Source organism: Pangasianodon hypophthalmus, chromosome 20 (genome assembly GCF_027358585.1).
Source record: "Pangasianodon hypophthalmus isolate fPanHyp1 chromosome 20, fPanHyp1.pri, whole genome shotgun sequence".
NCBI classification, from domain to species: Eukaryota; Metazoa; Chordata; class Actinopteri; order Siluriformes; family Pangasiidae; genus Pangasianodon; species Pangasianodon hypophthalmus.
The window spans coordinates 20,217,172-20,232,980 of NC_069729.1; the positions used below are offsets into that span (position 1 = coordinate 20,217,172).

At 39.3% G+C, this 15,809-nt stretch overlaps 1 protein-coding gene across 2 annotated transcripts in view; it reads left to right on the forward strand.

Moving 5' to 3' along the window:
- Positions 1-14,826, forward strand: part of pax7a (paired box 7a) — a 58,479-nt gene extending 43,653 nt beyond the window's left edge. For both annotated transcript variants that reach the window (XM_026932768.3, XM_026932769.3), the window contains exons 8-9: positions 9,855-10,104; positions 12,019-14,826. In XM_026932768.3, coding sequence (XP_026788569.3) covers positions 9,855-10,104; positions 12,019-12,134 — 366 coding nt within the window. In that variant the 3' untranslated portion in view covers positions 12,135-14,826. The remainder of the gene's footprint in view (positions 1-9,854; positions 10,105-12,018) is intronic.
- The last annotated feature ends 983 nt before the right edge of the window (positions 14,827-15,809 follow it).

A 15,809-nucleotide genomic window follows, 5' to 3' on the forward strand; every position in this document is an offset into this window, starting at 1 on the left:
GTTGTATTTTTTTAAGCAGTAAGATCACAGGACAAACAAAGACAACATTCATTTAACATGAACCTGTGGATTTATTTTAGCGTTCATTCATTCGCCCATATTAACTTCTGGTCCTGGTGACTAGAATTACTAGTTTGTTGTTTGTTTTGTGCATGTTAAAAATACAATCCCATCTTTAGTTGATACTGATTATGAAATGGAGTGATGTAGCTGAGGTTGAGGAACTGTCAGAGCCAGAACACACACACCATGTGAATACAGATTTCCAGACCACGCCTACTTCAGGTTTTAATGCTGCAATTCACTGTACTCGTAACGTGGAAAGCTCCAAGTTCCCCGAGTTCTGTTCAAAAAGTGATCCAAAAACATGGATTCCCAGAGCAAAGTCATATTTGTATGCCTAGTCACTGAATTTGATAACTATATTAATAAGATTTACATGAATTATTTCTGAGCAGTTCATGAAGAGAAATGACGTATAATGTAATTCGGCTGTGTTGTTCATGTTTGCTCATAAATATTCTGTTACAGTGGTCTTATCATGTTAGGATATTAGAGCTGAAATCAAATCTAAACTTACTGCACTCTTAAAACACATTTTCACTGCAGAAAAGATACATATCAAGTAAAATCAAGTTTTATCAAGTAGGAAATGATGCAAAGGGAATTCTGTTTCCTGTTGACCGTGTGCCGCCATACTGTTGTGATGTTAGGTGTGTTTATGTCAGAGAACTCAAGCAAGGTGGATTTTGGAGTTCCTGACTTCCTGACTTGAAAATTCTGAGTGGAACGACCCAATCTCCATGTCAGAGATTGGGTTTTTCATATAGAGTGGCACTGTGTAACACTCCTACTCTAAAAGCTAATTAATGTTCCTTGCCCAGGTAAACAGTAAAAGTACAAACAATGCAAAGATCACGCTTGATGGTAAAATTCCAGCACTAAGGAAAGGTGCAGTCTGCTACCTTTTGTTTCTGAGAGTGTAGATATTGTATAATGGGGCAAATAAAAATGATCAGATTCTATTGTTTCAGCTTGAGTATCCCTCGGTTCTTGAACACGCTCACTATCGTGTGTTTAGGAAGTGTGTGTCGGCCAGGGCGCTCATCTGGAAGCTTCCCTCTGCTCCCTGCCTCCAGCTGAGAGCTATTTCACTATTTATTTACATGTGATTATGGCTATGAGGTGCAGATATTAACACTGTCAAGAATAATTTGACCTGACATTTTTCACTGGGACGCCCCCCTGCTGTCTTCAGCAAACAAACCCCCACCACTCGGGTTCTTCCTCGGTTCCTTTGCTACGTTCTCTCTCTCTCTCTCTCTCTCTCTCTCTCTCTCTCTCGCTCTCTCGCTCCACCACAGCCATGCTGAAAGCACTCATCCGGAATCATAAAATGTGCCGTTTAATTTCTGCGAAGTGAGAGGTGTGTGTGTGTGTGTGCTTCTGTTCCTGGTGGCTGAATCCATCCCGCAGCCACTCAAGCATATCACTAGCGGAGAATAGAGGATTGCGCTCCATGCGCTCTGCAATTGCTCCCCAATAGAAGACGCATTAACCTCTGGTTCTCCGCCGAACATACTGCCAGCGTTTAGAGATGGAGCCGGCTCGTTCCCAACTCGTGTCCCTCACTTTACACACTTTGCACTTCGCCGCCTTGCTGCCGGCCCTGAGAGAGAGAAAGAGCGAAGCTCTGCTCAGACCTTTTTACGGCCTCTGTCTGCTCCCTGACACACACACTTTGACCTTATACCTTAACAGAAGGCAACAGTTAATACAAACAGGTGTGTTAAAGGTACAATAGTTGATTTTTGAAAAAAAATTGTTTAAGCCATGGCATGAGTACCAGTGTGTTACGTGGCTGAGAAAAGCCGTTTGTTAAACTCTGGTCCAGCCTGGTGACACTTGTCTGTGTTTACATTTCTTCTGTTAGTTTTTTATAGACACGCCCCTAACTCCGCCCCATTTCAGTCTATTAGGAAAGGAAAACTGTGAGCAAAAAAGTCTAAAAAAATCTAATCTTCAGAACAAGCTAGGCTGGTTAGTTAGCTGATACTAGCTACTGCTAAAAGCTTTGTTATGGTTACATTGTGTGCATCATGTGGTACGTTTTTATACACACACACACACACACACACACACACAAGCCTTGTGAGTTTTACACTTTTTCCTCCACGTTTGCGAAGCGTCAGCTTCCTGTAAGACTATCTGAAAAACGTGTGAAGTCTGAAACAACCTAAAGTGGTACAATCCATCATTTTGACTGAAAATGATTTAGTGATATCTATAGTCTTTCAAAATGACCCATTTCACCTGCAGTGCCTTCGATTTAAAAACAGTATGTTGGGGTCGTATGAAGAAAAGCCTGGGTGTGAAGTTAAAAACATTTCAGTGCTTTGCTCCGTGTGTGTGTGTGTGTGTGAGAGAGAGAGAGAGAGAGAGATAGTGATGAGCACTGTGTTGGTGGTGTAGAATATGAGTGTAGTAGAGAATATTAGCGAGCTGGCCGGTCAGAGGGAGCCATATGCGCTCAGTTTCATGCCGTTAGCGGGCTGTGAGGAGTGACAGCTTGTTCCAGCAGTCGCTAATCGCTCTCATCTGTGCTGCGCTTGTCAGTGCCCAGATTCTGTCAGTGCCAATCAGACGCCTAATTGAACACAATTATCACACCTTGCCTTCATCGCTTCAGCATCTCCTGGGTCAGTCTCTATTTCCTTTCCTCATTTCTGTCTCCTTCTCTCTCTCTCTCTCTCTCTCCCTCTCTCTCTCTCTCTCTCTCTCTCTCTCTGTCCTCGACGGAAGCTTCTTTTCACTTTTGATTAATGTGCTGCGGCCAATTAAGGCGCTGACGCCCACCGCTGCCCCCGTCATCTGCTCCCTGCCACCAGTCGGCTTGGCTCGGCGCTCCCAGGCTGCTTAATTGCCCCGCGCTCGCCTTCCACCGTGACCAAAAGCCCCCTAATTGAATTTATGCAACCACTGTTATTTTTAAATAGTCATTTTGTCTCCTCAGATGGGGGCTGTGCTGTGTGTGTGTGTGTGTGTGTGTGTGTGTGTGTGTGTGTGTGTGTGTGTGTGGGAGAGGAAGGGGGGAGCAGTCCACATTTCTGCAGGCTAGACTTGTGTGATTATGGGCTGATGAATGTACAATGGGATTTTATTGCTGGAAGCTCCTTTTACATTCTCACATCACTAAATAAAAACTTTTAAAGTGTTTATAATAACTACGTAAAGGTTTTGTATAAAGATTCAGTTAACTAACTTTACTTACTGCATTAGTTAACATGTACTTCAGCATTAATACACCTTAAATAACATTAACAAAGTAACACGGTAAGTTAGCTCACATTGTGAGTGTTGAGTCGAGAAGCATCAGTTAATTCACAGTATTTCTAAATGTTCCTGGACTCTTTTCCGTAAGGAGTAAATGTTGCAGTGATTTTTTTTACTTAAATGTGTTTGCTAAAGATTAACAGTATGTTGTAATGATGAGCGTAATGGAATTTATTTTACTCTCTGACGCATGTTTGACTTATTTTGGTTTAATATTTTAAAAAGCATCAGTGAATAACAAGGTTGTTAATGTTAATGGTACTGATGGTGTATTAATGTGTATTAATGCTGAAGTACATGGAGTGTTAATAGGTGTGGAACTGATCCGATACCCAGGATCAATATTGGTCCAATACCAGCAAAAAACTTTGGATCCGATATCAGAGAAAAAAAGAATGAATTTGATCCGGTGCTGTAACAAATGGAAAAGATGGGAATTAGACTTGGGAAAAAAATTTTTTTCTTGGAACTGGAAATGTTTACATATAAAGAGACGGGATTGTAATTTTTTTAATTACGCTTGTATGATGTGGTTTGTGTACGTTGTCTTTTAGCTATGTATTTTTCTGTTTTTTTTAAAAGGCTTTCAGTTAAAAATTATATAATTTAAAAGCTTAGTAGTTTTTAAAGAAAAAAATATCGGATGGGATTTGATATTGGTCAATACACAGGGTTTCAGTATCGGAAAAGAAAAAGGGGTATCGTGTCGTCTCTAATTGTTAATTAATGCATAAAAATAGTTAGTTAAGGAAAACCTGTTTAACGTTACAGAAAAATAATCATTCCACAACAACTCTTGAGTGAAGGGAATAAAAACTGCTGAAAATGTGTAGAAGTCTGGCCTGTTTCCATCCTTTACACATCCTTCAAGCTAAATCTAAAGAACCAGTATCAGTTCTAGACTGTGTAAATGGAGGATGGAGGATGTAAATGAAATTATTTATTTTCTCACTCCCTTTTACACCATTAACCCACTTGAGTCTCTCGCCGTTTTCACTCTGTCTATCAGCTCGGCCAATCAGTGATGTTGTTCTACTCTTCTCCGATAACTCTCAGCAGCTCACACACACTCGGGCAGCTCACACACACTCAGGCGGCTCACACACACTCCGGCAGCAGATTCTCCGCGGTTCTCCACCCTGACCTCTGTTAAACTTGAAGGTATCACCGGAGGGTACTGAGGACTCAAAAAGGGGGAGTTTGTGGCGACAAAGTCCCCATAATCCACTGTGGGCCAGATTAGGATTGTGTGTGTGTGTGTGTGTGTGTGTGTGTGTTAGGAAAGAAGGGTTCTGCTATCTCCTCTGCAGGCTGCCGACCCTCAGGCGAATTCAGTAACTCAGTCCTATAGAAGTCTTTGTACTCGACACTTCACCAATCACCAAACCTCTGTGTGTGTGTGTGTGTGTGTGTGTTTGAATAACTCTTTTATATCATATCATCATGCATTTATTTATTTTATTTTATTTTCCATGGACTGAGTAAGCTGTTTCATGCAATAAGAGGGATAAATGTAGGATTTTTGACTGTCAATGTTACTAAAGTGCACTTTCAATAAAATAATATTTAAAAAATAGAATTAGATTAATATATTTAATAAATACTGAATTAAAATATAGAAGTAATAAAATGTTTAATAAATTATACATAAAAAATAAAGCTGTTTCCTATGGCATGAGGGATTAAATTTAAGGTTTTTGACTCTCATTGCTACTAAAGTGTACTTACAAAGAAAATAATGAAAAAAAAAATTAGAAATGAATAAATGAATGAATAAATGAGTTAGTTTCTTAAAGCTGTTTAATAAATAATAAATAATAAATAAAATAAATGACATGGGGGAACAAATTTAGGATGTTTGACTTTCATTGTTACTAAGGTGTACTTACAAAAAAAAGATTTTTAAAAATGATTGAGTAAATAACTGAATAAATATGTTAGAAACCTGTTTAATAAATAGTATATGTAATAAAATGTTTAATAAATAATAATAAATAAATAAAAGCACGTGGCATGGGGGTTCATTTAGGATTTTTTCATTGTCTTTTCTACTGAAGTGGAGTTACAAAAAACAAAGGATTTTTTTAATGATGAATGAATGAATGAACAAATAAATGAATATGTAAAAACGCTGTTTAATAAATAAGAACTATATGATTAATAAAATCTTTAATAAATAACAAAAGAAATAAAGCATATGATGGAATAAATGATTTCTGATTGTCATTGCTACTGACGTGGAGTTACACTCACTGCTGTTTGTAAAAAAAAAAACTTTGAATGAACAAGCAAATAAATAGATGGACAAATAAATAAATAAATAAATAAATAAATAAGCAGTCTACTTATAATTCTCATTCCCACTTGTGAAAATGTAATCTAACTGCCACTTACATTTGTAGCATAATAATTTTATAGTGTATAATTTGACTGCTTGGTGCGCGCGTGTGTGTGTGTGTGTGGACGGAGTGAAAGCCCAGCGTTTTGTCTGCGTGTTTGTTTATCTGAAAGGATGCACATTGTATCAACTTACACTTGTGCTTTAGAGACGCCGCAGGCTGCGAGCTCTCAGAAGTTGGGAGAATTAATTAGTTTTTTTTTTCCCTCTTCGTATTATGACTTATTGAGTAATCTATGAGCAGAGAGAGAGAGAGAGAGAGGGAGAGAGACGGGTGTGTGTTGAGACGGGCGCTTACCCTGAGGCTCTGTGCTTTTACACACTGCAGTCCTGGCAGCGGTTATCTACACGACACACAGCTCATCAAAGTCACATGGAGAACGAGGGAAAGGAGAGTGAGAGTGAGAGAGAGAGAGAGAGAGAGAGATACTGCAGGAGGGAAGGAGGTTGTGAAGTGTGTGTGATAGCCACAAGGTGCTCGTCTTCTTCCCTCTCCAACGGGAGATGATCCAGATAAAACATGGTATCAGATTAAGACTCAGGATGCTATTGATTTGGGTTTTTTCAGCCACGTGAGCGTCCCGGGGTGACGAGACGTGTGTAATCAGATCTCAGGTGAAGGAGATAATCTCACTGCATCAAGGTCAATCAACTTCTCCTCAACCTTCTCATGGAACTTAGCACATTACTTGCCGTAGATTTATTTTCCTCTGATGCTTACTTTAACACTCTGTCTTTGGAAAGGTTTATTACACAACCCAAGCATATAGTTCACTTCACAGCCCATCTGTTGCTGTGCACAAAGTATTCACCCCCTCTACTCAGGGTTAGAGACCTCCACAAGACCACCAGTATGTGTGTGTTACGAGTGTACAACAGTGATGTTTGGGTTTTTAACACTGTCTCACTGACCAGCACCGGATATTTTTGGTTGCTGGACTGTTTCTCAACTCAGCATTCACTTGTAGGTGTGTAAAATACTCATATCATCATCATCATCACCATCATCATCATTCTTTGCCCCCTGTAAGTGTTCTACTACCTTCAAAGGTTCCCCCAGAGGGACAAACTCCTTTAGGATTCTGTATATTTTTTTAAATGATGAAGGAAAGAAGAAAGATGAAAAAGAAGGAATAGAAGCAATTCACCCTTAGAGAAAAAAAGGGTCTTCAAGGCTTCTTGGTCTTCTGGAGGTCCCTATTCATGGATGGGTGGGGTAGAGGGGGGCCAATACTTTGTGTAAAGAAGCAGATGGGCTACAACGTGAGCTATATGCATCTATACATGTTGTTTTAAATGAACCAAATACGTGTTCTTCTGATGGTCTGTTGTATGTGATATGCTATATATGTTTATAAAGGGTTCTGAAGTCTGTGCTCCTTAGAGTGTTTCTGTATTAGAAAGAGTTCCATGTAGAACCATTCTAGTTCACCAAGAACTCTTAATCATCAAACGAAGCCTTAAAGAACCCTTGAAGAACCCTTTTTTTTCAAGTGTACTATATCAAGTAGAACCTGTTTAGAAGGAGGCTAAGAACCCTTATTACCCATGCACACTTCAAGAACCCCTTTTTCTAAAGGTGTACCAAGTCACACCAGCACCATACCCCCGCATACCACCCCGCCCACACACACACACACACACACACGCACACACACACACACACACACGCACACACGCTGAATAGCATGACAAGGGCTAACTGTGCTCTTCCACTTGCTTTCGTTTTAATCAGGAAATATAAAAATTCTCCATACAGTCACATCATACATGTCTCAACTGGACAGACCATGAATCTCCAGCATATATGAATCCTTGTCACATACATGCTCCGTGTGTGTGTGTGTGTGTGTGTGTGAGGAGACCTATTGATAGAATTAACATGCGGAAATGGCTAACTGATGTGCCTCGAGTGTTTCCCATTTCCTAGGAGAAGCGTTTGTCGAATATTAAAAATAATACATTTCCTCCAGAGCATCAAGGCGGCTCCAATGTCCACGCCATGTTTCCCCCCCACCAGAGGCTATTTTGCACAGCGTGTGCACACAGGTTGTGCATATGTGTGTGTGTGTGTGTGTCTAAGCAACTCCATGATGGACTAATTGGTTTAGCAGGCAGGGAGGCCAAAGGGCAGCGCAGCGTAGCCGATTCAACACAAACCTGATGTGAGGAGAAAGAGAGAGATCATGTGTGAGGCATCTTTCCATCCTTTCTCTCTCTCTCTCTCTCTCTCTCTCTCTCTCTCAGGGCCTCACGTCCCTGAACATGGTCTCATAAAGCTCTTAAATATACTGCACAGGTTGCAGATTTACCATCTTGTTTATGGAACGGATGCAGAGCATTATGAGTGTTCCCCACACACCTTTCCCTCATTTCGCTTTGTCTGTCTCACATCTGGCGTTACTCTAAATCGCAGTATTGAACAACCACGGCATGATGTTCTGTACGCAGCCTCTCGCACTGATGTCTCACACGTTCTCTAAACAGGAATTTATACAGCAGTAAACCAGTCACACTGGAAAGCACTGAAGAGTTTTGTTAGTATTTCATTCCTACATTTTTGTTTCAGAGTTTTGTACTTTTACTGCGTACATCTGAAAATTCTCTTCCAGAAACCTCATGTCATTTTAATGATCACGTGACTCACGTGGGTTTTTGACACTTAATATGTTATTTTTTCACACAGTAGTACATCTTTTTTTTCCACCTAATTAATTTATTTTCACCTTAATTCCTTCACATGCAGTCCATGTGGTTTACTCCTCCACATGATCCATTCTTTTTCACATATTATTCACGTGATGTCACTTGGCGGCAATTTTCACAGCATCACGTTAAAATACACCTTCACATTGTTGTTCTACATGTGATCGAATATTACTCACATAATCACAATCTTTGTCAAGCTTCATATTCTCCCATACAGATCAAAGTAAAATTCCCAGTCCTGATGCACACCTTTAATAAGATTGTGGTAATATATTTGTTTTTGTTTCAAGCAATCACCTTTCTGTGCATTTTAGCCCTTATTTTAAAAAAATATATATGTATAGCTATATTTAAACATCTGATCAAAGCAATAACAATTTGTTATTGTTATATCATTAAAATTATCACAACTACCTCACCTGAATTGTCAATATTGTACAAATTTCTGATCTCAAATTTGTGATATTTCAACTGATATCATTTTGAAAAAAATATGTCCTGCATCCTAATTAAAACAACCAAATGACTTTACTTTTAAAACACATCTTTTATCTTAATTGTTAGTATATATCCGAGTAGCATCTTTCACTTTTTTTTTTAATGCAAAACCCCATATTTTCACTGTGAAGTCTAGTTTTTCTGTATTCTTCCATTCCTGTATATGTAAATTTAATATATAAAGTTAAACTGCTGAGGATTTGTGATCTGTTTTATAAAGCACAGTGTAATTTGGTCGGAAAACAAAAAGGCACGTCCGTGAATGGGTGCTTGGCCGGATCTTTCTTGACTCGTTATTATTCATGAGCAGGGGATTGTGGGATGCCTGGAGGGTGGGATTAAGTTCTCCCTCAGCGCTTGTTGAGCTGCAGGTCTGGGGACAGTGAGCTAGTCGCTGACGGCCTGGCTGACGCCCGTGCCCTGGCTCTTTCAGCCTGGGAGTCCACGCTGTCCCGGCGCTCTCTTACACTTAATAAATCTCTGCAAGAATTTCCAGGGTGAGATTTAATGCGTGGTGATGGATAAATCTCCAAGCCACTTATTAAACAAAGAGCGGAGCTTTGTTAATCTTCACACAACTCTTCCACAATATTGTATATATACATTATATATATATATATATATATATATATATATATATATATATATATATATATATATATATATATACATACCCATGACATCTTTCTCATTTTTTTAACAGTCTTTATTTTATTTGTAGTTATTTCTTATCTACAGCAGCATCCGTGAGAACGGATAAGAATTTCACTGGACATTGTAGTTTGTGAATATGACAGGAAAGTTCTTCGTGAAAAGTTCTTGAAAAGTTAGTACATGACTCACGATGATGAAATATTGGAGAACTCAGATTGGATGTTTTAAGCATCCTTTGCTTTATTCCTCCGTGTCTCTGCAGGTGATGAGCATCCTGAGCAACCCCAACGCCGTGCCCTCTCAGCCACAGCACGACTTCTCCATCTCGCCGCTCCACAGCAGCCTGGACGCCTCCGGCTCCATCTCGGCCAGCTGCAGCCAGCGCTCGGACCCCATCAAGAGCGTGGAGAGCCTGACCTCGTCCCAATCCTACTGCCCTCCCACTTACAGCGCCACCAGCTACAGCGTGGACCCCGTTACAGCCGGCTACCAGTACAGCCAGTACGGCCAGAGTGAGTATTAATACCTTAACATTTCTGTAGTAACAGCTCAACACTTGTATGGAAGATGCTCTACATAAACGGATTAAAAACACATGCAACTACTTGTTTGGTGAAGAAGATACTTAACATTTAACATTTACATTTTTGGAAGGAGTCTCCGGTGTCAGCACTTTGTAACAGGCCGAGGTAAAGCTATGGAGAGTTTACGCTTTTTGTGGTTTCTCAGTAACACGACTAAATGTGTGTTTTTGTCTTATTAACTTCAAGAGAAAGAAAAATGAGCCACTGGTAAGGGAACGACTGTTTACATAAGTGATAACCAGAACATGTTTCTCAGACGTTCCACAGTGTTAAACACATAAATATAAAAAATAAAAATTGTAATCGTTGGAAAATTGCTGTGGTGTAAGAGGAATGAAACACTTCAGGACATGTTGCCGGGTGGTAACAGTAACTCTGCGTCTTCACATCGCCCCGTCGTTGATGAGTTTCCTCTAACAGCACAACACAGCATGTTTTATTTCTTAAACATTTCTCCTGGAGTGGCCCAGTACCTCATATTTACTTGAAATGTGTAGTAGTAATAATGAGTCGTGATATAATCTAGAACATTTCAGTTCCTCGGATAAGCTGCGAAATTTCTTCAAGTGCAATCACCTTGACTTTCTACCACCAGGCAAAAATAATTGTTTTGTTTAGGGGTGGTAGAAGTGGTGAATGTGTCGATCGATGGCCGTCTCTCTTTCCCTCCCTGACCCCTGTGTCCGGAGGAACACACACATGCTCCTGATAAAGACCCTGTTCATGTCCCGGGGCTCTTCGGTTAGTCACACCCCGCTCTGCTCGGCTGGGGAAACGGGCACCGGGCTGCTTCAAAGACCACCAAGTACCCTCAGGGGGGTCAGTGTCCTCTTAGCCACCTCTTTCACCTTCCCTAAAACACACACACACACACACACAAACACACACACGCATGCTGCAGGCCAGGAAAGGACTGATTGATTAAATTAACATAATCAGTGGCTGGTGTTGACACTGGGGCCAAACTGCAGCGCTTCTGCTCACTGCCTCGGTGTGTGGAGTGCAAGTGAAGTGTGTGTTATCACTCTGTGTGTGTGTGTGCATGTGTGCATGTGTGTGTATGTGTGTGTAATGTTGGATCGATAGGAAGGTGCAGGAGCTGTGGGAGGCGAGCTGATGAGTGAGTGTCAGGTTAATTATCAGAGAGATTGAGCGACGTGAGCCGCTTAATGACGGCAGAATGAATGGACGGGCTTTGATGAGGAGTGTGTGAGGCATGAAATCTGAGATGCCAAGAGTAATAAAGAGTGGCACACACACACAGACACACACACACACACACACACACACACACACACACGTCTCCAGTGAGTGACAGCATGGGTTCATGCTTCAGCTATGATAGTGCTGTGTTGCCAACAAACAGGAAGAATGGTGATTGGTCGTTGGGAATATTGGTGATCAGTAAATGGTTGCCAGGAACAATGGTGATCTCTGATTGGTCATTGGGGAAAATAGTGATCTCTGATTGGTCATTGGGGAAAATGGCGATCTCTAATTGGTTGTCGGGAACAGTGCTCACTGATCACTGACTGGTTGTTGGGAAAAAGAGTGATCAATAGTCAAAGTTCACCAAATCTAGAGACACTAAGTTAGCAACGCTGGTGTGAAGACAGCCTATATCTGCACAGCTAAGAATCTAAGAATCTGATAGGCCAATATTTTTCCTCTAATGCCCTTGCAACAATGTGATTGGCTCTTTTTTAATGAAAGGGTGGGACTTGCGTAATACATCGCTATCCCTGTCCCATACAGGATACAGTGATTCATGAGTCAAATTAGAATAATGGCACAACTAATGTGAATGTGTGTGTGTGTGTGTGTGTGTGTGTGATTTTCTAGGTGCAGTGGACTACCTGGCTAAAAACGTCAGTCTGTCCACCCAGAGGAGGATGAAGCTGGGAGATCACTCAGCAGTACTCGGGCTGCTGCAAGTGGAGACGGGACAGGCCTACTGATCATCTAATACACACATACACACACACACATACACACACCCTTACACACACACACCAGCATCCGGATCTGCTTGGAATTCTATAACGTGTGTGTGCGTGACACTTACAGCCTGTTGTCCCTGATGTTTAAGTGAGAACTCGTCTGATAAAGTGGACAAGGCTTTTATTTCCGGCTGCGTCTCTTCCTGTATATAGTCATCTATGAAGTCCAATGTCATTAAAAATTGTTAATTTTTTTATTAGTATTCTTCTGATAATGATAATTCTCCTGTTTCTTGTTGTTGTAATTATGATTAATGCCTTTGTTTTTGCTCTGAAACACAATAGCGACCAGATCTCATTCAAAAATTCATCAAATTATTTTACGATTTAAACAAACATCATAATAATAACGATGAAGTTGCCAGAAAAGTTATGAGCACTAATCCCTTCATTCCTTCATTCTGTCTGAATTTGTGTTTGTCAGACCGTAACATTCCTTTCCCATTCCCAGTTTTGAAATCTGTAGTCTTAATGTGAAACGGTGCATGTTGCGACCATTTTGTTTCTCCCCGAGCTGCTGTGTGTCCTGAGCGATTTGAGCTTTCATATTTCACTTTACATTCCAGAAGAGCTTGGAAAGTCTGACTGAGGACGTTCTCCTGGGAACTGACGTCATCACTTGTGAGACAAATGTTCTCTTCACTCTTCTCCCTTAGGAAAGAGGATTTGGGGGATATTTGTGAGGTCCTATGGACAACCAAAGTCTTTCAATCCATCCCTAAGCTCTTAAAATTAAAGACTTACCTCAAGCGAAGTTAAACAGGAATCTATATATGTAGTACATGTAGTAAAAATTCCATTTTGAGAGAAACAGAACCTGCTTTCACCTCCTAAAGACTCAGAAGCACTTTGCTCACACAGCAGATGAAGGACTTTTGTGTGCTACACCCAACTTTGACTACATCAACTACTATTACTGAATTATTACACTGCAGTTCCTTCCTGGATTCTTCCTTTGTATAAATAGTGAAACTGCTTTGTAATTTCATACAGCACTTTTCATTATCAGCAACAACTTGAGTGAAAAGTAAAATCTTAAAAATATTTACACCAGTTTCAGAAGTTTCAGGCACGATCTCCACGAGTTTGTGTAAAACCTGACATTAGATCTAATCCATCGATAGAGATAAGATTAGAAGAAAAAATCTGATCTATTGTACAAAAGAGTTCACGTGATCAATATCACACATTTGCTGCATTTTAAATAACGACACAGAAATAGTGCAGAATCTTCAATACTGAATATCAAAATATTGAACGTTGTTTTGAATTTTTTCAAAATTCTGAAACTTTGTGTTTATTTCCAATTTTCAATTAAGCAGATAATCCTAAATTTTTAATGTGGTCTTAGATATTTGGACCTGATGTAATAATAAAATAAACGAAGTCTACACGTTTTGGAACAAACACCTTTACTCGTGTGGTGTTTGGATCATGGAGGAACGTCGGAGCGTTCCACTTCTCCATGATGATCCGAGTCCCTCAGGCTGCAGCGTTCACACACATTTCCACAAATCAGATCATCATCTCAGTCGCTAAAGGGCACAGGTGAAAGCGCAACATCACATTCTCGCTTTTTTCTCCTCTCTTTCTTTTCATTTCCTGCACTGTCGCCTTCCCGTTCTTCACTCTCACTCTTTCTTTAACTAACGACGGTCCGATCCCACACACCGCATTTAAATCATTCCGATCTTTGACCTTTGACCTTTGTATATTCCAGCGTATTTAGTTGCCCATGAAGGAAATTGTACAGTAAAACACGCAGATTGTATTGTTTGTTTATAAAGAGTATGTTTTATACTAAACCAAAAAAAAAGATGTTCGATAGTAGATGAAACAAGGGATTTTTTTTGTCTTTTTCTTTTTACATTTACTTTACTTTGCTTTTTAATTGATATGTATCATTTTACAAAATACAGTACTTTGTCAGTGTGTTTTTTTTTTTTTTGTTCTTATCTTTTGTTTCTGTAATGATGGAAAAAATTGCTATAACATGAAACTGCATTCCATAAATTCCCAAAATAATTGTGAAATATATACAGTATATATTATATTTGACTCTTCCTAACCACTACACAAACTGACATCGAATATGTGGATGATAAAAAACTGAACTTTTTCAGTTTGCAGATGTGAGAGGTTTTTTTTTTTTTTTGAACAGAGACGTTTGTTCGATTGTTGTTGAATACATGTGGTTGAAAAACACAGCCATGCTCGGTGCTACTGCGGCTCCAGCACTGAACGACTCCTCATGAAGCCTCAACATATCAAGACACTGCGAGTAGCTGTTGACCGTTTAGATGATTCCTTTGCCCCTGACTGTGTACATTTTATAAATAAACAGAGAATCGACTCTTAGCATAGACCATCCGTGGCTAACGTGCGCTAATCGACATTTGGATATTAAAAGTGTATCTATTTCCTCCTGAACCCCTGAAACCTTAAACTGATCACTTAGGATTTGTGTTTATGCTTTCTTCCTTTTCTGTTTAGCATGTGTGTGTGTGTATGTGTGTGTGAGTGTGTGTGTGTGTGTGTGTGTGTGTGTGGGAGAACATTCTCATGGTATAATTTATTCTGCTGTATGATGTAGTAGATTAGTGTGAAACTTGTATTTGGTATTTACTACTTTGGTGTCTTTCCTGTAACACTGGCGTAAATGTTACTGATTAAAGATCTAAAACAGAAAAAAAAACCTTCTTGTATTACGAGTTTATCATTTTATAAACATGAAAACACTAAAAATACAAATACAAACGCATCATTAAACAAAAGTCTGGTATGGATTTATAGGAAAGAATTTACTCATTAACTGAAATACTGTGCCTGAATATTTAGCTTTCAACATAATTGTTTATAAATGCTATATAATATCAGTTTTTATTTATTTGCACGATCACAAACAGCAAATTTTTTTAAACATTTAACATTATTTTAATTATGTCAGTTGAACAGGAATCAAAATTTCAGCACTCGAACCAGGAGAAACATGTAAACGAGGTCCACGTGGCATTGATGTGTTAGAGTTAAATATTCGCACATCAGTTGCTAATTTCTTAATTTCATAATTAAGTATTAATTTCATAATAGTTCATAATTTCTTCGTTATGTTTTCCTTCCTTTTATCCACAAACTGTACTGACTCCATGATTATTGAGTGGAAATCAATAGTTACTTGATGATTTCCGAATTATGATATCAAGCCATTAATAAAAAAGTTAATAATAATGCGATTTATCATGCTCTTGGTGTTATTAACGAGAAACATTACACAATACAACTTAAAGTTGAACTAATAACGTTAAGTGTTTGTTAAGAGCCAGACGAGCAGTTTGTGTTCATCTGTAATTAATCAGCTAACGTTATAGCAGTTAGCAAACTGATTTGGCTAGTAACGTTACGTCTCGAATTTCCTCACACATTTCTAATCATACAGTGAGTCTTACAGTAAGCCTCAGCAAAAGTCTCAGGCACCGTAATTTCCATATATATTTATTTTATCTTAAATGTTTATTTTATGACTTTTTAGATTTCCAGTTTTGATTACTTTTCCATCCAGAAGTAAATATTACAGAGAAATGTCTGTATGTTAGTAAAGAAAGTAACATATTACGCAACAGACCACTTTTCAGA